Source organism: Cucurbita maxima, unplaced genomic scaffold (assembly GCF_002738345.1).
Source record: "Cucurbita maxima cultivar Rimu unplaced genomic scaffold, Cmax_1.0 Cma_Scf00007, whole genome shotgun sequence".
NCBI lineage: Eukaryota > Viridiplantae > Streptophyta > Magnoliopsida > Cucurbitales > Cucurbitaceae > Cucurbita > Cucurbita maxima.
The window spans coordinates 4,933,240-4,955,820 of record NW_019272023.1 but is presented as its reverse complement, the minus strand read 5'-3'; the positions used below and the strand labels follow the sequence as shown (position 1 = coordinate 4,955,820).

At 33.9% G+C, this 22,581-nt stretch overlaps 3 protein-coding genes and 1 non-coding gene across 4 annotated transcripts; 3 read left to right on the top strand and 1 right to left on the bottom strand.

Moving 5' to 3' along the window:
• Positions 1 to 57: 57 nt before the first annotated feature.
• On the top strand, positions 58 to 130 carry TRNAF-GAA. Its single transcript has one exon. It is a non-coding gene; the product is annotated as a tRNA-Phe (tRNA).
• Positions 131 to 502: 372 nt separating this feature from the next.
• On the bottom strand, positions 503 to 4,770 carry LOC111482095. The gene is made up of 8 exons (XM_023127747.1): positions 4,293 to 4,770; positions 4,171 to 4,204; positions 3,816 to 4,028; positions 2,709 to 2,798; positions 2,021 to 2,086; positions 1,847 to 1,938; positions 1,714 to 1,761; positions 503 to 818 (listed from the first exon to the last, which is right to left on the bottom strand). Exons 1-8 carry the CDS (start codon positions 4,571 to 4,573, stop codon positions 701 to 703), a joined length of 942 nt encoding a protein of 313 aa, XP_022983515.1. The 5' UTR covers positions 4,574 to 4,770; the 3' UTR covers positions 503 to 700.
• A 3,870-nt stretch (positions 4,771 to 8,640) lies between these two features.
• Positions 8,641 to 12,284, top strand: LOC111482043 (glycogen synthase kinase-3 homolog MsK-3-like). Its single transcript, XM_023127673.1, has 13 exons — positions 8,641 to 8,888; positions 9,655 to 9,850; positions 9,938 to 10,030; positions 10,112 to 10,171; positions 10,245 to 10,517; positions 10,637 to 10,711; positions 10,791 to 10,847; positions 10,933 to 11,073; positions 11,156 to 11,206; positions 11,285 to 11,380; positions 11,473 to 11,556; positions 11,632 to 11,734; positions 11,825 to 12,284. Exons 2-13 carry the CDS (start codon positions 9,737 to 9,739, stop codon positions 11,905 to 11,907), a joined length of 1,230 nt encoding a protein of 409 aa, XP_022983441.1. The 5' UTR covers positions 8,641 to 8,888; positions 9,655 to 9,736; the 3' UTR covers positions 11,908 to 12,284.
• A 3,362-nt stretch (positions 12,285 to 15,646) lies between these two features.
• LOC111481948 (polygalacturonase At1g48100-like) lies at positions 15,647 to 18,089 on the top strand. Its single transcript, XM_023127566.1, has 5 exons — positions 15,647 to 16,277; positions 16,353 to 16,397; positions 16,478 to 16,685; positions 16,776 to 16,857; positions 17,475 to 18,089. The coding sequence occupies exons 1-5, from the start codon at positions 15,651 to 15,653 to the stop codon at positions 17,974 to 17,976; spliced, it is 1,464 nt and encodes a 487-aa protein (XP_022983334.1). The 5' UTR covers positions 15,647 to 15,650; the 3' UTR covers positions 17,977 to 18,089.
• The last annotated feature ends 4,492 nt before the right edge of the window (positions 18,090 to 22,581 follow it).

Genomic DNA, 22,581 nt, shown 5'->3' with positions numbered 1-22,581 from the left:
GATAGTTTCTAAAAAGGTCACCTAGAGATATATTTTGAAGTTCTTGTATGTACAAATGCGGGGATAGCTCAGTTGGGAGAGCGTCAGACTGAAGATCTGAAGGTCGCGTGTTCGATCCACGCTCACCGCATTTATTTTTTTTTTTTTGTAATTTTTGATCTTGTTTTGTATCTGCTGGTCATGGGCCGCTATTTGGACCGCGTGTAATACCTTTTGTGGGCCGTGAAATGTGAAAACGCCCCAATTTGTCTTTTTCCTTTTTTTTTTATTTTTTTTATTTTTTACTTATTATTATTGTTATTATATTTTTAATAAATATCAATTTATACCAAACTTTTATTTCTTTTATAATTACTTGTTTTATTGTTATTATATTTTAAACAAATATCAAATTACAAGTATAATGAAATGTTTATTATATTTTTAACAAATTACATACACGTGTTACCACATATTATATATAATGAAATGTTTATTATATATACAAATAAAAGTTGAGGAAAACGACAAAAGTTTAAATTTCCCGACATTGATATTGAAGCCTGTTTGGTTCCCCACATACACTACATAAATAACACCACATACTTGAAGCAGCATTGACCTAGTTTTTTTCTAATTACTATTAATTAAAATATTGCATTTCCATTGGTTTATAAATATAGCACCTGCAACCTTTATATATATTAGAGAGAGAGGAGACCTAAAATGATCTGACAAAAGCATGAGGAAACAATCTTGGCAGAAGTGAGTACTTTGTCTTCACAATCAGTGCATATATCCCATAACAGGGGACGTGAATCACTGCTAAACCAATGTACCTGTAGGGAAAATGTCACACTTATCAAATGTATCTATGTTATAAAGGTATTATCGTAATCTATTAGCTTAAGTTTTTGAGTTTAGAACTAGCTTAACACGTTTAAGATATGTACATTATCATTTTTGTCGAGAGCCGCTCTCTGGAACTTGTGCTAATTTTTTATAACCAAAAGTGAGGGGAATGTACTATCAAAACAAATCATAACTTATGCTTTGAATACATCTCCATTGGTACGAGACCTTGTGGAGAAATCAAAAGTAAAGTCATGAGAGTTTATGCTTAAAGTAGACAATATTATACCATTATAGAGGCTCGTAATTTCTAATATGGTATTAGAGTCATGCCCTTTAACTTAGCCATGTCAATAGAGTCCTCAAATGTCGAACAAAAAAGTTGTGAGCTTTGAAGATGTAGTTAAAAGTGACTTAAGTGTCGAACAAAGGGTGTACGTTGTTCGAGGGCTCCAGAAAATGAGTCGAACCTCGATTAATGGGAGGTTGTTCGAGGGCGCCATAGGCCTCAAGGAGGCACTATGGTGTAATTTGTTCGAGGGGAGGATTGTTGAGGATGGTTTGGAGAGGAGTCCAACATCGGCTAATTAAGGGTTGACCATGAGTTTATAAGTGCGAAATACATCTCTATTGGTACGAGACTTTTTGGGAAAATTAAAAGTAAAGCTGAGAGCTTGGAAAGGGGTGGTTTGTAATACATGGGTGGTAGCAAAGTATGAATTCTATGTTGAAGTTCCTACCATGTAATTTCTTCACTAGTGTTGCATTATATATATATTTATGTGTGTGTGTATATGTATGTAATGATATCAAAACAAATCCTAACTTGTCAGCTCAAGTTTTTAAGTTTAGTGGCAATTTAACGAGAGAGTCACAGCTTACCAAAGAGGAGCCCAAGGTGTACTGAGCTCAAGGAAAGGATACGGCCACCTGAGGTAAGTTAACAGAACTCTATTATTTTCACTCTTTTGAAAGATACTAAAAGGAAAATCAAGAAGACGAAGCAACTGCATACCAATTTACACAGCACATGTGCACGGTCCATTGGAAGGCGATGTAGAGACCGCCGAAGGCCACGAAGTATGCAAAACCACCCAAAGGAAATGACTGCAAAAGCGCAGCATCTCGGTTGAGCATGGACAAGAGATTATGATGAAGTTTTGTTCCTTCTTGAACGTGTGATACTTACAAGGCTATTGAGAGCAGTGTCTCCAAGAAGAAAAACAGCATTCAGAGCGTGTATGCTACCAATCAACTGCCAAGAACAAATAGACAAAAGGAATGGAGGTGAAGTATGCAGTGGAAACTAGAATGTTGCACTATATTAGTGTAAAATGAAGAGAGTTTTGAGGGATCAAACTGTTGTTCTATTAATCTCATTGAACATAATTGTAAGCTCAACAAAAAGTATGCATTAGTTTAGCAATGTCAACGAAGAGAATGGTCTAAACAAACGCACTCTATATAACCTAAGTCCACCGCTAGCAGATATTGTCCGTTTTGGCCTATTACGTATCGCTGTCAGCCCCACGGTTTTAAAATGCATCTACTATGGAGAGGTTTCCACGCCCTTATAAGGAATGATTTGTTCCCCTCCCCAACTGATGTGGGATCTCACAATCCACCTTCCTTGGGGGTCCAGCGTCCTCACTAGCACACCACCCGATGTTTGGCTCTGATACCATTTGTAACAGCCCAAACCCATCGCTAGCAAATATTGTCCACTTTTACTCATATGTATCGCCGTCAGCCTCATGGTTTTAAAACACGTCTACTAGGAAGAGGTTTCAACAACCTTATAAGGAATGTTTCGTTCTCCTCTCCATCCAATGTGAGATCTAGCCGAATCAAATTGACTAAGGAAAGTTAATACACACCAGGCTGACTTGGAAATTTTCACCAAGTAGAAATGGCACGAGAAGGCACCAAAACACTACGTCGGTTAATACAGAAGCACCTGCTGCTGCCTGCAAATGCATAAAAAGCATAGGTCATGCAAAAGTTCATAGAAAGAAGGAGAAAACGAGTGCAATGAGGCACGTATTTATATAGTATCTTTTAAAAGAATGAGAAACAACTTTCATTAGTAATGAAATAATACAAAAGAAGAGACAAGAAATCCTCACGAAACCGCCTATGAGCTTACAATTTGGCGTAAAGATCAAAAGAGGGAACTTAGAGAACTCTTTACAGAAAGAAATTCAACTTGATGAGTCCAATTTTTCTATTTTCATGAGCTATGATGTATCAACCAATCAATTTAGAATGAAGTATTATATATTGAGGACAAACACATATCTCATAACATATAACAACCCTATCCCACCGCTAGCAGATATTGTTCGCTTTAGCCCGTTACATATCGCCGTTAGCCTCGCATTTTAAAATGCATTTGTTTGGGAGAGCTTTCCACATCTTTATAAGAAATGTTTCGTTCCCCTCTCCAACCGATGTGGGGATCTCACAATCCACCCCCCTTGGGGTCCAACGTCCTCACTGGTACATCGCCCAGTGTCTGACTCTGGTACCATTTATAATAATCCAAGCCCACCGCTAGCAAATATTGTCCATTTTAGCCCGTTACGCGTCGCCGTCAACCTCACGGTTCTAAAATGCGTCCATTAGGGAGAGGTTTCCACACCCTTATAAGGAATGCTTCGTTCCCCTCTCCAACCAATGTGGGATCTCATAATCCACTCCCCTTGGGGGCCAGCGTCCTCGCTGGCACACCACTCAGTGTCTAACTCTGATACCATTTGTAATAATCCAAGCCCACCGCTAGCAAATATTGTCCATTTTAGCTCATTATGTATCGCCGTCAACCTCACGATTTTAAAATGCATCTATACGAGAGAAGTTTCCACACCCTTATAAGGAATGTTTTGTTCTCCTCTCCGACCAACGTGGAATCTCCTAACATATTGTGTTAAAAAGGTTGAGGAAGTACAAAAGATCATAGTGGAGAGAAAGGATTTAGAATGAACCAGATATGTCATTTGCATCAGAGTTCCTAAATATCCTGCTTTCTCCTGAAACTCCTGTTCAGCATATTTGTTTTGCACCTTGATGGTATCCACTTTAACCCTGTCTCCATTATTTTTCAAAGGTTTTTCCATGAGTTTAACATCCTCCTCATTTTTGGACTGGGTTTTCCTTGAAGGATACCAAAATCCATATGCAGATACAATGGTCCCCAGCTACAAATTACACGAGAACAAAAACTTCATAAAATTTTGCAGCCAAAGTAACCAATATCAAATGATTTGGAAGCAGTCTACACAAAACTTTAGGCACTATATTGAAAGTAAGCTATATAGACCAAATTCATAGCAGACATACCGCAAAATAGATAGCTACTAATGCCATAGTCCACCTAGAAAAACCAGTTTCACAAAAGAAACAGAACATTAGACAACAACCAGGAGCTCTAGCAGCAAACTTAAGCAGGAAATTGAACTTACTGAGTGTAGAAAAAGAAGACAAAGGGTCCATGTAAGGCCACAATCTCATACAGCAGTTGAACACAGCAAACAAAAGCAAAAGCCCTGTAAAGTAAAAGCCATAAAGGGCTAAGGTGCCTCCAGTGAGTAGCCCACAAATCACTGAGAAGCAAAGGCTCAGCCATTGATTTTCGGATAAATTTCACAGCGAAAACACAGGGAATGGCGATTGTCAGACCACAAACAGGCACTTGCCATCGGATCCAATACCGCCATCCTTCTTGGACAGGCGATTCGAACATTTCTGAGACAAATCGAAGACGAATCCGCCGACCCCTCGAGATGAAAATCCTTGAGGATTTTCGAAAGGGGTGTGGGAAATGGATGAAGAAGGGTGTGTTTGATATCAATAAACGCAGGAAGTTGCAATTCGTATACCCAATCAGTAGATTCAGCAGCTCTGTGCAATTGTCGCTTCCGTAGTGGTTGAACGGATTGGATTCCATTAATATAATTTATAACTTAATAATAATTTATTAAACAACTCACTACTAAAAAAAAATACTTCTGAACCTTTCATGATCAAGGTATCATTAGCCTTATTTTTTGGAATTTGACATTAGGAAGTGTTTGCACACCATTGACTTGCATCTACTCATCTCAATCTTGAAATAAGAGATCGACGATCATCTTCTGTTCTACGACTAGTAGGAGGTGAGAATGACTCTTACTCCTCCGTCCAAACTTGAGCTAGGTCAGTCATAGGGTTTTTCCAATCTAGTCTAGAATCAAGACAAACAAGCTTTCCCTTAACTACGTATAAGGTGTGTAAAGCCCTCACCGTGGTGGATGCATGCAAGAAAAACGATTTAAACTATATAAAATTTAGTTTGTATTAAGAAATAAAAATACATTACAAAAAATCTTCTATTCTCGAGCTTCAAGCCTAGTTGCATGTGACTAAGTTGAGAGGGATGTCGTTTGGTAAGTTTGGTGGTAGCTCGAGTCCATGGCTCTCTAATCTAAAAACTATATCCAAGCTACGTGGCTAGTTTGCATTCTCTGGACTTTTCAGACTTAGCGACTTGAAACATCAAAGTAATTATAGGAAGGGAAATCAGCCAAGACCCGTGGCGGGGAAATATGAGAACACCAGGCAGGATCTATCAGCAGCGAATTCCCCATACATCTCGAGATGCCTATCAAAAAGATACTCGGAAGGTTTCGGGATCAAGGAATCATTAGCCTGGTTTTTGGAATTCGACATCATGAAGTGTTTTCACGTTGTCTACGGACATCGACTCGTCTTAATCTTGAAGGAAGAGATCGATGATCCCAAGTTCTTATACTCCATTCAAAAAGTATTTTTCGTCAAACGATTCGTAGAAGATGAGAAGGGCTTTTACTACTCCATCCAAATTTGAGCTAGGTCAATCATGGGTTATTTAAAGCGTGGATCGTAGTGGATGTATGCACTCCCAACCATATGCCACTATTTAAAAGTATATAAACTTTAGTGGCCAACTAATGTCTAAAAATCCGCAGTAGCACAATTGATCAATTTCTTTGGGTGAAATACCGGGTTCAAATCCTGGCTGCGGAAGTCTTTTTTTTTTTTTTTTTTTTTTTTTTTCCTTGTACCAATTTGGGCTCGAAGAAATCCAAGAAAAGCCCATTTTTTTTTCTAATAAAAGAAAAGCCCAAGTTTAATTAATATATATTTATGAAACTATTGGTCAATGATCTCCATGGTTTTAGTTGCTAGTCATTAGTCATTGATCTTAGGTTTTGGTATTGATTTTCAATCCTAGTTCATTAATAATCAAGATTGGCAACAAAAATCGTTGACCGAGGACCAACTCTAACAATAGAAAGCATTTTAAGTATAGAACAAACCATATAATTTTGAATATAAATACAGTAATAAGAAAATGTAATGTTTTTAATTATAGTGTAAGATGGATTCCTTTCTTAACCATTTTGATGGTATATACAAAGTTAATAAAGTTTTTTATATATCTTACACAATAATAGTGCAACTGAAATCCGCAGTAGCTCAAATGGTAAATTTCAGTTGTGAAATTCCAGGTTCGAATCCTGGCTGCGGTAAAAAGTATTATTTTTTCTTTTTCCAATTTGGGCTTTTGGGCTTTCCCGAACAAATCCAATCTAATATATTTTATGGTGACCTTAAAAATTAAAATATTTTAACAATAAACAGACAAATATTCAAAATAGGAATCATAATTTTGAGAATATCCAAATGGGAGGAAAAATAAAGAAAATACATTAATTACCAAATTTGTAGTGATGGAAGACTTTTTTGATCAAATTATTCAAAAATAGTCTATTTATTGTAACCAGATAAAGAAAGATTCTCATGATCCAAAAAATCTTGCTTTATTAGCTTATTTTATTTATATATATTAAGGTTTTTTTTTTGGGAGATTTTAATTTTATAGACTTTATTGAAGTTTCTTTATTTTCTTTGGTTGTTGAAATAAATTAGGGTATATATATATAATGGTCCTAAATACCACTAGACAGAATTGTACATGAGATTTTTACTTAATACAGTTTCATGTCCTAAGAAAAAAAAAATAAGGATTTAGATATTAAAATTTATTATATTTATTTAAAAAGTTGATAAATATTAAAATAAAAATGATACATTAAATTATTTTTAAGTTTGAAGGCATTAATAATTTTTTTTTGAATATTTATTAAATACCAAACGAAATTTAAGGTATTTTTTTTTCTTATATTTTAATTTATAATATAGGCTCAAAATTGTTGATATGAAACAAAAAGAAAAGGGGAAATGAAGACATAAATAAAGACATGTATTATTAAAGGAATCCAAAAAGGTGCCTTTTTGTAAACATCATAAAATATATGCGCGTTTTGTGAATAAGAATAGTTATGGGGTCACAATTTTAATTACCCTCAAAATTGGGTACCCACTACCCAATCAATGCCGCACTTCACAGGAAAATCATTAATAAATAATAATAATAATAATAATAAAAGTTGGATTTATTCAAAACATCGGAAATTTCCTCTCTTTATTTTTCGAAATAAATAATTCAAATATCAAAGCTATGTGAATTTTATTTTCCCCCAAATTTCTAGGTCTGTTTTGAATAAGTATTATAATATTTAGTGGTTGGTGTAATTACTGTATTATTATTCTATAATTATTATATTTTAAAGTAGCGGTTCAAAAATAAATGCGCTATACCTACTAAATTGTGGTTATTTATTTATTTAAGAAAATATGTTTTGTCTTTCTCCTAATGACTTAAACTGTTTGGTCAATTTAAATTGTTTTTAACCAAAATTGAATTAATTAATACTATTAGATATGCTTAATCCAATGTCGAGCACTCGTATAAGTTGAGTTGGACGTTAAAGGACAGATTCAAATTAGTATTGAAAATAATTAGTAAAAGTTAATTATAGTGATTTTTTTAGTATATATATTAATAAAACTATATTAATAATTTATTTTCTTGTTAATGTTGTACCAATTATTTAAATTATTATACTAGAATTGTTAGACAATGAAAACAATTAAAAAAGGAAGTAGGTCCAATAACAAAATGTGAAAAGTAAGTTCCGTATGTCATTTATTTATTAATTAAAATAAAATAACAAAATTTTCAACCAATTTGGGAGTTTTAATTATTACACCCAATAAAACATGAACTATTTTTTAACTTTTATGGGAAATTACCCTTTTAGCCCTTATAATTTAAAAAAATTTTAAACTAATTTTTCTTGGAGGTCCATAATTTTTTAATAGCTTTTGGGTTATATACGATCAGATTAACTCGAAATCTTGGGTTAGTTGAGTCGGTGACTTGTACAATCCAAATAGAATTCACAACTTAATTCAATCCTCGGACTTTATTTTGAATTATGGTATAATTTTATTAATTTTTCTAAAGGACGGAGTAGAAAATTATGTGGTTTAGTCAATTGAGAGAAGTTTTGAAAGGTTTAAAACAGTTTGTTGTTTGGGGTTGGAAGTTGAAAGTTGAGAGAGGAGGAGGGTAAGAGAGACCCACCCATGGCCATTGGAAAAGAATGAGGGTAAAATGGTAATTTTGTACAGTTGGAAAAGATTGGAAAAGTGGGGATGGGGAGGTTTGAATGGTCAAAAAGGAAGAGACTGTGGAAAGAAGAGAAAAGTAAAAAAAAGAAGAATGGACATTAATTAATTAATTAATTAATTAATTAACAAATATATATATATATTATTATATATAAATAAATAAATAAAAATGAGAGCTTTGAATTCAGGTCTGTCGTTTCGTTGACTGGCAAAACAGCCAAAAAGCCGAAGGCAACACCATTATCCACCCAACTCACAGGCACCCATTTAACAAATACAAACAACCCCCCCCCAAAAAAGCATTATCATTCCTTCCCCTTTCTCTCTCTAAATCCCTTCTTTTATCTTTCCAATTTCTTCAAGGAAACCAGGAATTCCCCCATTTGCACACAGAACAATCCAAGTTTTTCTTCTTCTTCCATCGTCTTCTTCGTTTCTAAGAAGATCCGCTTGCAGAAACCCGTTTTTTGGACTTGGGTTTTGTCTAAAATTTCTCATCGGTAAAGGGTTTCTTCTGTTTTCCCCTCTTCTTTAATGGGTTTGATATTTTTCATCTTTTCTTTCTGAAATAGATCGTGGGTTTTGCTTTGTTCTGTTTTTTTCCCCCTTTCTCATTAGGGTTTGTTTGATTTCTGCATGTTGATTCTTTTCTTGTTCGTTTTCTCTGTTCTGAAGTTTGGGATTGCTTGAAAGTTTCGATTTCTGTGTTTGATTTTGACTGAATCTCGTCGGAATCAAATCTGGGTGACCTTGTATTTAGGTTTCTTTTTCTGTTTTACTTCTCGTGATCCGGCGGAGGCGATGGAATCGCCGCCAATGGCGGCGGATTTCCAGATTTCTGTCCTGGCCGGGGTTTAGCTAGGTTTTGCTTTTATCTGTCTCGTTTTTCGATTTTTCGGTTTTGGTTAGCTCTAGAGCTCTATGAAACGACATTAATGTTGGCTGATATGATGATGTATCCTTGTATGTTTATCCCCTTTTGATTGAAATTTCTCAAGACAAGAAGACCATATTTGCTGGTTAGGCTGTGGAACAACATGAACTTGTTGAATTTGCTCTCAAGAGGGTGTATTAATCTTATAATTTTTATGGGCTAGAGTTTTGTTCTGTTAAATTATCTGTATAATGTTAATTTTTTCTTCATCCCTTGACGTTTCTTGCTTACCTTTATAGGATGGTTCTCTGTTTTGTTGAACAAATTTCTTGGAATACTTTTGTACCTGTCCATGCTATTTGCTTCTTCTTACAGCTTTCCGACCGTTGCAGGTTACATCCATAGATAAGTGATTGTATTCCGAGATAAGTACGTGACGTTTGAAGGATATTTGCTGCATATACGTCGAAGCCAATGACATCGGTAAGTGTAGTTCCTGATTCTGTGATAAGGGATCACGGTGGGAGTACAATTGGTGTCGACAGGTTGCCCGACGAGATGAACGATATGAGAATTAGGGATGATAAGGTACCCACATTTTGTATTTACTTTGATCCTTTCCATATAAGATTGAACAATATAGTTTTTCTGATGTATATGTTTGGATTAAAACAGGAAATTGAAGCCACTGTTGTCGATGGAAATGGTACCGAAACAGGCCATATAATTGTAACAACGATCGGTGGAAAGAATGGCCAACCGAAACAGGTGAATGCCGAGAAAATTATTCTTGAGACTAATGTAATTTAACTTCCTTTCTGATTCCTTTTCATTTAAAACTTGGTTTAGACTATCAGTTACATGGCTGAGCGTGCTGTAGGACACGGTTCTTTTGGAGTTGTATTTCAGGTATGAACAGTGGATGGCTTTTCGTCATTTTTGTTTTTACGAATCAAGATATATTATAAATGTTATTTTGCAGGCAAAATGCTTGGAAACGGGTGAAACCGTTGCAATAAAAAAGGTTCTTCAGGACAAGAGGTACAAGAATAGGGAGTTGCAGACCATGCGTCTTCTAGATCATCCAAATGTCGTGTCGTTGAAGCACTGTTTCTTCTCAACGACTGAGAAGGATGAGCTTTATCTTAATCTTGTTCTTGAATATGTCCCCGAGACGGTTCATAGAGTGATCAAACATTATAACAAGATGAACCAAAGGATGCCGCTGATCTACGTGAAACTCTATTTTTACCAGGTTTTTGCCGAATAACGTTCTTCATTTTTGTGATGAACTCGGCTAATGATTCTTTTTGAGAATAACTTTCTGTGCATGCTTTAACATTCTTAATTTTCTCTCTTTTTCTTTCAATGCAGATTTGCAGATCTCTTGCATACATTCATAATAGTATTGGAGTATGCCACAGAGATATAAAGCCTCAAAACTTACTGGTTCGTGTTCGTTCTATCTTGAGCATTGATTACATTTTGATGAATAAGTTGCTGATTCTTTTCACTCTCCTTTCGACAGGTTAATCCACACACCCACCAACTCAAGCTTTGTGACTTCGGCAGCGCAAAAGTCTTGGTTCGTTTCCTTTTTCGACAGGAATATACTCGATTTGTTTCGTGATCTGCCTGACATTGAAACTAATTTTGTTTACATCTGGCAGGTTAGAGGCGAACCAAATATAGCTTACATCTGTTCTCGGTACTATCGAGCACCCGAACTTATATTTGGTGCGACAGAGTACACTACAGCTATCGACATCTGGTCAGCTGGTTGCGTTCTAGCTGAATTACTGCTTGGACAGGTTTGTCGAATTTCTCACATGACCATTGTATAACTATTGTTTCGAGAAACAATTTTAAGAAGTGTTCTGGCATTGTTTTCAGCCGCTATTTCCCGGTGAAAGCGGAGTCGATCAGCTAGTTGAGATAATCAAGGTATTATGAGCTCTTTTTGCGGTCGTTTCGGTTGTTTTGTGTCACACTTTAGTGGTTTACTGTTGATAACTCTTGCAGGTTCTAGGAACCCCAACTAGGGAGGAAATCAAGTGCATGAACCCCAATTACACAGAATTTAAATTCCCCCAAATTAAAGCTCATCCATGGCACAAGGTACTTGAAACTATTTGTGTGTACATATATGTTACCTGTTCCCCTTGTTAAGAAATTTACCAATTTACCCTTGTATATGCCCTCGATTTCAGATATTCCACAAGAGAATGCCTCCAGAAGCCGTGGATCTCGTTTCGAGACTACTTCAGTACTCTCCGAACCTCCGAAGCACTGCGGTAAGTAAAAGAAAGATTCTAAAATGAGTCAGTCATTTGGGTCTCTGACGAATAATCTGGTTCACATTTGTACAGTTGGAGGCTTTGATTCATCCGTTCTTTGATGAACTCCGTGACCCGAGCACTCGTCTGCCAAATGGACGTTTCCTTCCTCCATTGTTTAATTTCAAGGCTCACGGTAACGACCATGGAACTATTCAAGAATTACTGATCCATCTGCTGATATATATGCCTAACTTCAATTTATTTCAATTTTGTTGCGAATCAGAATTAAAGGGAGTACCCCCCGAGATGCTCATGAGGCTTATTCCAGAACACGCAAGGAAGCACTGCAATTTTCTCGGGTCGTAAGGTGGTCGGGTATTAAGACACATAAGGGTGTAGAAAGTAGTAGGTAGCATAAAATGAAAAATGGAAGGCGTATTATTTGTTATTTTGTTCCCCGTTTAATTTGTTCCGGTGCCCATATTATTTTTTCATATGTATCGCTGCGGTCGTGGTCGTGGTCGTGGTCGTGGTCATTTTCCCTGTAGAAATCAGGTTGAGAAATGGTTGTGGTGGGTATGTTCTTAATACCTCGATGATGGATAGAACAACAACAACGACGGTCCTTGATTTGTAGTTAACAAACAGATTGTAATTCCTTATTGCAAATGAACATAACCTTGGAATATGCTCACCACCAATTTTGCCACTACTATTACCACCATATCATCAACATTTCTTCACTTTTACTGTTCCTACAATTTAATGCAAATTTCTTACTTATTTACTGTTTCTCCAACAACTTTTAACTTTTTAGTTTAACTAATCCAAGTTTTATCTACTTTTCTCTGAAACTGATATCAAGGGGTTTATTATTGTAGCAATAATCACTATTTCGAGTACGGTAGTGTTTGAGCCAACATGATTTTGCTAGCGCAAGGAAACGTCAAAATGGGGTTAGGGATGGTGTAACAACCTAAGTTCACTGCAAGCGGATATTGTTCTCTTTAGACTTTTACTTTCGAGATTTTTAAAATACATATGCTAGGAAGAGGTTTACACCGTTTTCCTCTTCAATTGATGTAAGATCTTACAATTCACCTCTTTTCAAAGCTCAACGTCTTCGCTGATATTTGTTCATCTCTCCAATCGATATGAATAAGATACTTGCATGAAACATGTTTCGAGAAGAAACATAGAAAACAATGATTTTAAAACGTCCCTATTTCTTTATAGAATGAAATATTTTACAAAATTTCCAATCGATCTTTTACATGGTTGAAAACAAGGTCTAACGTGAAAAAAAAGGGGGTTTTGAATAAAATAAAAAGAAACTAGGTATGGTGGGAGGCCAAAAGTGGTGGTGGTGTGGTGTGAGAGGCAGCCGACCTTGTCTTTGGTCCCCTATGCCATGACTTATGACACTTTCGGCTTTGCTTCAAACCTACTTACCCTAATTTCTTGTTGCTTTCTGCTTTCTAGACGTTTATTTACGAGCGTTTTAGCACAAACATTTTTAATTATAACCACTCTCGATGCTAAAAACGCTTTAAATTAATTCTTTTATCTACTGTAAGTGACAAAATGCTTTTGGCATGCTAAAAGTATTTTCAAGCATGCTTGTAAAGTACACCAATATACTTTTCTTATTTAAGAGACAAATGTCGAGAGTCCTTTAAATTGTTTCTATTAACTATATGGTACCATAAGTACTCGAGTTCTTAAACACCCATTTTTTTTTTTTTAATATTATGTTTGTTTTAAATTTAAAAATACTTGTTAATAAAGCGAAAAACCGTTCAGCAAATACAGGGTGCTTGTAATTTAACTCGTTATATATTCATAAGTTTCTTTTTCCATCCGCTCTATCTTTACAGAATCTCACTCGTGAATCTCCCTTTATACAAATAAACGTTTTTGTTACACCATAATATTGTAAAATAGTTTAATTAGGCAAATAAATAAATAACTTATATATATAAATGAGATCCTATAATTTTAGACTTTAGAAGCCGTTAATGTTGACCCAACCGACAACTTTTTCTTAGAAAAAAAACATATTAAAAACAAAAGAAGATTTTGTGAAGATTTGAGTTTATAGCACATTTTAAGGTTAGTTTTTATGTAATCCATGGAATTCAAATTTAAATATTAAATTTTCATATAAAATCTTTAATAATTATATATATTCCATTTTTTTTTCTAAAATTAATTGATTTGTTAGATATAAAATTAAATTTCGTATTTAATAAATTTAGAAACTACGATTTTGCGTGTAATAAGTTTATGTAACTATTCATAAGTCCTATCACGTGAATTTTTAAATTAAATAATTTTTACTATGTACATGTCATCCTTACTCGATTATGTTAGTGTGTACTTATGTTTTTTTATGTATTTAAATGTGAATCTTGAAAAATGTTTATAAAAGAAGAACATGAAAGTTGGCTGTCTGTCCCAATCCAAGTTCACCACTACCATTAGTCTCAATTTTAAAATATAAGAAATGTTTCGTTCTCTTATGTACGATTTTAACTCGCCTTAGGGGAACGATTTCGCACAAGAAGTACAACATCTGAGGACAAAGAAATCGTTTGGTGGTTGAGGGAGTGTGTGGCGCGAGGCTTTTGAAGAGAGAGTGGGTGGTTCTGTTGCGAGATCCCTGGCCTCGTCGAAATCTTGCGAAATTTCAGGCGATACCTAATTTTTTCTTTATTTTTAAAAAATCTAACGGCTCAAACGAAACAACTTGTTTATGATTCAATCATAAATTAAGTCATTTTCAAGCTAGTGAGAGGGTGGTGCCCTATTGTTTAAATCCCAAAATCAAAATTTAAGGGAATTACTCCGCTATTTACCTTTCTTATTGTCAGATCATATTCCAAACTCCCTGTTTAGTCAAGTTTATGAAATGATAGTATCATTGAATCAAATATAAAAGTCACTCAAATCTATGGAAATCAAATGGGTAGCCCTCATGTATAGAAATTCATAATTTCCCTTCAGGTTTTTAAATAGAAAGAGATTTCTACACACTTAAAAGAATACTCCATTCCCCTCTTCAATAGATGTGGGATCTCATAATATACCCTCTTCAGTGCCCAGTCGATGTCCACACCTTTCAGGACCCAGTATCCTTTACTAGCACACCACATAGTGTCCACCCCTCTTCAAGACCCAGTGTCTTTGCTGACATACCGTCCGATATTTGGTTTTTATATCATTTGTATCATCCCAAGCCCAAAGTTAGCATATGTTGTCTTTTTTGAGCATTCTCTTTCGAGTTTTCCCTTAAAAAATTTTAAAATACCTATGTTAGGGAGAGATTTCCAACTCACAAGGACCTGGCTCTCGAACAAATTTTGAAATAAAAACAAAACTTAGTAATTGAAACCCTAATGGCCCTTAACTGAAACCAACGGGTGGCAATAAAGAAAAGGGGAGCCAATGGCATGGACTCAAAGTGGTGGAACGAAAACTGAAAAAACGGGGAAAGCGAGATAAGGTCGGCTCGGCATGCAGCAGCTTATATAAACCCAACCAACCAACCAACCAACCAACCAACCCACCCACCTTCGTCCTATTATTTTATGGCTCAACAAAAGAGCACCGACTGAATGGCCATTAGGCCGCAATGGCAGCTCTGAAACCCACATAATGCTCCCTCCATTAACCCTCTTTTACTTAAATATTCTTCTCTTCTTTTGCCGTAGAATCTTTGGTGGGTGGTGCGTTTTGGATACACTTTTGCTTTCTTTCATCATCTCCAAACTCCACACTAAAACCTATGGCTCAATTCAAATGGTCGGTTCCCTAACCTTTAAAAAACTATATATTAGTACATTAACAATCGAGCTTCTCCAACCGGGTTCTTTCCAATAGAGATGTATTCGTTACTTATAAATCCATTCTCATTCTTTAAATTAACTAATTATTCTCAATAATCCTACCTCAAACAACAATCAATTATTCTTTTTGCTCAATTTATTTGTTTTGACATATTTCGATCGTGGACACAAAGATGATCATCTTCCACCCTTGCCCTTTCTTCTTATAATATATAATCATCATTCTCCATATCCATTTTATCCAGAATTTCAGTTTCCAAAATGAACTCTCCTTTGTGTTCCTTTGCTTTGTGTATTATACTCATAATCTTCTTCTTTCCTGTTCATGGACGATGGCATAACCATGCAAACCACAAACATTCTCACCATCATCACCATTTCACCATTTCACAACCTCCTTCTCCTTCTACTTCTGCTTCTGCTTCTACTTCTACTTCTCCTTCTCCTTCCCCCGAACCAGCGAATCCTCCCGACGACAACGACGGAGGGTCATCTTTCAACTCCACCGGCTTTTTCGACGTACGTCATTATGGCGCCATTGGAGATGGCACTACAGACGACACGGAAGCCTTCAAGATGGCATGGGACACAGCCTGTCAAAGTGACGACAAAAACAACAACAACGACAACCATGCAGTAATTCTTGTTCCATATGGCTTCTCATTTATGATCCAATCGACAATTTTCTCTGGGCCGTGCAAACACGGCGTTGTGTTTCAAGTTGATGGCACTCTCATAGCTCCAGACGGGCCCGACACTTGGCCGAAGAGTTACAGTGCTCATCAATGGCTGGTTTTTTATCGAGTTAATAACATGTCACTTCGAGGAAATGGGGTTATTGATGGGCGAGGCCAAAAATGGTGGGATCTTCCCTGCAAACCCCACAGAGTAAGAGACATGACATTGATACTAAGATGCTTTTTGAACATAACTATGAGCTTCTAATTATATTCCAATTTTCAGGGAGGAAAGGGAAGTACAAAGGCAGGCCCTTGTGATAGTCCAATTGTAAGTTAATTCAAGTCAAATTCTACAAAATCTTGTTGTTTATGAGCTTAGAATATGAAGAATTGAAAGGGTTTTTGCAGGCCATAAGATTCTTCATGAGCTCAAACTTGAGCGTTGAAGGGCTTAGAATCAAAGACAGCCCACAATTCCACTTCAGGTTCGACAATTGTAGAGATGTTTATATTGATTCTCTTAACATAACAGCTCCTGCTTTGAGTCCTAACACGGATGGAATTCACATTGAGAATACAAATGGGGTTCAGATACTCAATTCAGTTGTTGCCAATGGTTAGTTATGATCAAGAACATTATTTCTTATCATTTTCTTTGCTTTTTCCACCAAAAATGTAAATTTAGGTTGAATTTTTTCTTACCCAGGTGATGATTGTATTTCAATTGGTTCGGGTTCTTATAACGTTGATATACAAAATATTACGTGTGGACCAGGTCATGGAATTAGGTAACATCGAAAGCTTATTATAATTACATCCTCTATCCGTTACCAGAAATAATAGATACGAAGCATACGAAAAATGTTATTGTAGACTTTTTGTAACGTTTTTTTATATTTTGTGACGGCCTATGTTATTAAAATTCTGAGACTTTTTATGTGAAGGCTGCAGAGGAGACTGAAACATTTTTTATAAGGGTGTGGAAACCTTTCCCTAGTAGACGTGTTTTAAAAACGTTGAGGGGAAGCTCGAAAGGGAAAACCCAAATAAGATAATATCTGCTAGTGGTAGACTTGGGTTGTTACAAATGGTATCACAGCTAGACACCGAGCAGTGTGCTAGCGAGGACGCTGGCTCCCGAAGGGGGTGAATTGTGAGATTCAATATTGGTTGGAGAGGGGAAAGAAACATTCTTTATAAAGGTGTGGAAACCTCTCACTTACATACACGTTTTAAAACCTTGAGGGAAAGTTCATAAGGGAAAGTCCGAAGAGGACAATTTCTGCTAGTGGTGGGTTTGGGCCGTTACATTTTATAGCGTTTTTCTTATAGTTATAATAGATGCTATTGAGTATAAAACTACTTGTTCATACGCTCAACGTCCTTTGATCTTTTCCATCTCCAGCATTGGCAGCCTAGGCAATCACAACTCCCTAGCATGCGTGTCGAACATAACAGTTCGAGACTCAATAATCAAGGTCTCAGACAACGGTGTTCGGATCAAGACATGGCAGGGTGGGTTTGGAGCGGTAAGAGGAGTAAGTTTCAATAACATTCATATGGACAACGTTAGAAACCCAATCATCATAGACCAATTCTATTGCCTCAACAAAGGATGTCTCAATCAAACCTCAGCCGTGGTTGTATCAGACATAAGCTATATTGACATCAAAGGAAGTTATGATATTAGAAGCCCACCAATGCACTTTGGTTGCAGTGATTCTATGCCTTGTGTGAACCTAACACTTGCAAATATCGAGCTGTTTCCTTCAAAAGGTGACATATTCTTGGACCCATTTTGTTGGAATGCGTATGGGGACTTGCAAACCCTAACAATCCCTCCACTTGGGTGCTTGCTTGAAGCCTCGTCGAGGTCTATCTTGGAGACTCAAAGGGATTATTGCTAACCCATTTGATAGAGCTACTTTGTAACATATGTAGACATGTCTAAGGAGATGTGTTTTTTTAAGAATATCTTCTTCAAAATTAATCAATTATAAATAATATATTACATCTTTGTATCCCGGTCTTGCTTGTTCAAGACATGTTGTCTATAGTTGCACGCCTGTTCCAAACCCCTTTTACATACTTTCATCCTAAATAGGTTTTCACCATTTCATATTAGGTCAGTATGGGAGTGTAAGACCGTTCACCAAAATCGTGTCCACACCTGCAAGGGCTAAAATGACCCAAAATATACTACAAAGGGATATGGCTAGTTGTCAATTTCTTCCTACCCGAATAATTATATACTGCTAAGCCGTTGTTGTTGCCTTTGCTTGCATGCTATATAACACCGTTTTCAATCTCTCACTAAATCTTGCTTTCAAACTCTCTTTCGAAAATCTCTCTACTCCCATTTTACTTTCTTCTTAAATTGGGGTAAGAGGCTTTTATATATATATATATATATATTGAAATTTAAATCTAACCTAGAATTTTAAAACCGTTTTTATTTATTGTTTGCACTCCAATAAAGTAACTCTCTCGTGTAGAGATGTACATTTAATCGATAAATCTTAGCTCTAAACGACGAACGACGAATGAATAAGTAAGCAAGCCGTGATGGAAATGGCTTCCCTCTTGTACCAAATAACATATCAAATATTATATTATATAAGTATCGTCCAATTTTAATATTTACTATAGGACTTCTTAAACCCTTAGGAACTAAATTAAAAATTATATACCAAAATATTGACTAATATTTCACGTATATCATGTGTACCTCTAAATAATATTATAATTATTTTAAGTTTTTTTTTTTTTAATTGTGATTAGGTTACAATATTTTGGGATTAAGTTAAAACATATTGGGACTTAATTAATATTTCATTGATCAAGTCTTAACCAATTTTTAATTAATACTAAATGCGTTTTTTTCGTCACTTTTTCATACTAAAGGTAAGTTAATGTCTATTTAATTAATAAAATTTTAGAAAAAAATATTTTAAATATCAAAGTTTATGTAGTCGACCATAGTTTAAATATTAGAAAAATAAATACGATACCATTGGAATTTTTGATATAGTCATATCAATCTCGAAAATTAAAAAATATTCAACAAGGAATATTAGAATATCTTCATTTACAAGATTCTTTGATCGGAAAATAAAATATTGTAGGGAACAATTTAATTGATTTTATTTTTCTGTGTTTTCTTTTTTTAACTCATTCAATAATTCGTTCAATAATGAATATGTGAATATCTTTCTTTAAAAGATCCTTCCAACCAACAAAATCTATAAATAAATATGTCAGTGAAATTAAAAGTTCAAAATATTACAAAATTTCATGTAATAATTAATGATGTCATAATATATAAAATTATAGACATAAATTGTATTTAAAAAAATGGCGTATAAATTACCTGAGAAACAGTTCGGGTCATTCCGGAAGCATCCAGGAAAGTAGAAGTGGTTAGGAATCGAGAAAATTCCCCCAACGTAGCGAAATTCCAAGTCGTTTTTTCTTTCGGTTAATTTTGTATAAAATTGGTGTGAATTTGCAGAACTGAATCAGAGCGAATGGAGATTTCAGGGAAGAGGAAGAGGAAGGAGAGTGATCGCATTGAGAGCGACGAGACGGAAATCGAGAAGTTCAGCGAGATCGTCGAGAATTTTCGTGCTCCGTACAACTGGTTTAGGGCTAAACTCACCGGTTCTGGTTCTCTAACAAATGGCCACGATCTGAACAAGAATCACAAGATTGTTCGTCACGATTCGAACCGAGGCGTGGATGGTGTTTGGATGCCCTGTTTTCTTGTCGAAGATTTCGAGGAACAGGAGGTCATTAAGTCCTGGAAAGCCAGAGCACTTCCGAAGTCACAGACGGCGGATCCAGCGGCGGCGGCGGCGGCGGCATTCGAAGCAATCGACGGTGGAGGGGAGGCGAAGAAGAAGGATGATCACAAAGAGTTAGACCTTCGCCTTTCTCTTTAAATTTTAAACTAATAATAATTATTAAAAATAATAATTATTGCCATTTGCTACTTGTTTTATTATTTCATTTTCTTAGTGATCCAGAGATATGAACATAAAAAAATCTATTTATGTAGAAATTAAAAAAATTAAAATTAAATCTCTTAACATTTTCTTCCTTTAGAATCCATAAGATTCTATTTAGTTTAATCAAGTTTTAATTTATTAAATTTGAAATTGATTTTTTTTTTTAATTACACTTTTTAAAGTCCTAGGATATATTTGAGTATTGCAATATTAAATATGGAAAATGTGTATATATATTTAAAGATTTATAAACTAAATTTATAATTTAATTAAAAAAGAAGTGTTGAATATTAGTAAAAGGTCATGGGATATATATATATATATTTTTTTTTTTTTTTTTATGGCTTGTGGTCCTTGTGGCTATGGAATGAAATTTCCACTTTATTCTCACGAAACGGCAGCGTTTTACTTCCCATGAAGACCACAACGTCAGAAACAGCCATCCTGTGACGTCCTCCTCTCTACGTACGCAGAAAATTAATTGTTTTTTTTTTGACTTCAAACCTTCGACCTATTTATTATTATTTTTGGCGCTACTCTATATTCTTTTTAATATTTTTTAAAAAAATTATGAGTTTATAAAATTAAATTGAATTTTTTGTTTAATAATTTTTTTTTAATTCTATATAAGTTTATAAACTCTACAAGATGATAAATAAATGAAAAAAAACCAATTTCACACTAAATAAAAAGTATATATAGGCTAAAATTAATAAAAATATCTTTAAACTTTGAATTTTGTCTAAATTAAATATTCATAAAGTTTCAATAATACATTAAAATTTCAAAAAATCTAAAAAAGAAAACCTTTACCATTAGTTTTTTTTTTAAAATACTTTATTTAAAAAATATTTTAAACTTTAAAAAGTTTTATTAATACTTTTCTACTTAAAAAAACATTTTTTTTTATTTTTATATTTGAAAAAGTACTTATGTTTTTTTTTTTTTTTTAAATCGTGAAGTATGGAAGAAAATCATCCTCTCATAAATTATTAGTATTTTTGAAAGGTTGGTAAGTTATTTTTAAAGTTTTTGAAAAAAAAGTTAAAATGTTTAAAAGTCTTTTAAAAAAAATTGTGAATATTAATAAAACTTATAAATATAAAATTAATTTAAGAATATTTTTATTATGATATCAATCGAAAAGATACTTTTTAAAAATTAAATATTTTTTATAATAAGTTATTTGTATAATGTGAGCAGATATTTGCATTAATTACCAAATATTGGTTAATTATGATGAGTAAAGAATGTGTAGAGATATTTATAGAATGTATTGAATTTTACTTTCATGATGCAAAAGGGTTGGAAATTGCATTAATTAAAAAAAAAATAGTAACATTTTAAAACATTATATTGGTGAAAATAAATATGTTGGGACTAATTTGGTTTTGGAGGACCACTCATAATGCCTGTTACTAATTTTATCTAAAAAAATATTTTTATTACATTCAAATTTAATTTATTACCATCTATTATGTAAACTTTAAATTTTGTAATAATTTCGTAATTACAAATTCCATAGAAATTAAGTATAAATTTTTATTATTTTATCACTATTTTTTTAAAATTTTATAAATACATTTAGTTTCTCATCATTTTATTTATCTATAGTTAAAAGATAATTTATTAAATCTTAACACAGCCTTTTATTATCGGAACTAAATTATCTTACTCTTACTAAATTTCATATAAAATTTAGAATATATAGACTAAATTACAAAATTAAATTATTATGTATATACAAGTCTGATAAAGATATTAGTAATTAAGAATAAATTTAAATAAGGATGAGTATAGAGAACATTTTACTCGTTAGCTAAATGAGGACAAGAACTAAGAATCTAAAAAGAAAAGGTTTTCTTTTATTCTTCCTTAGTTAAACGAGGACGAGGATAGAGAATATATTTTTCGTTCCCGTCCCTCTTTCACCCATTTTCCACTTTGCGTTTCATCTTATTCCGATAAACATGATTATTATTATTTTAATATATATATATATATATGATTTAATTATTTGAAAATTTTTATAATATTTAAATTTTGAAGAACTTAGAACCTTTAAAGTATATTTGTTTTAGATAAATATATATGCATGTGAAATATTATTTTGTTTTTGTTAGGAAGTTCAATAATTTCTGATTTATTGTTTTGTATGATTTTTGGGCCTAAAGTCTTTGTATTTGGGCTTTTAAGCCCAATTGATCTTCAACAAATTTTATAACGTTACAGTTCAAAATTATGTCATGCATTACTCTGGAATTATAAATAAAACTTTATCATATAAATTTAGTTCAAAAATATAATTAATACTCAATATATATATAATTTTTTAAAAGTAAAAAATGGTGTATGAATAAATAACACGTGAAATTATTGAATTATTATATATATATTAATTTCTTTTATAGGATTAAAATTTCAACCATACGTTACTTTTGAAGGGAATATTAGAAAAGGTAAATTTTCTTTTGTTTTGTTTGATTAAGGAAAACATTTACTTTA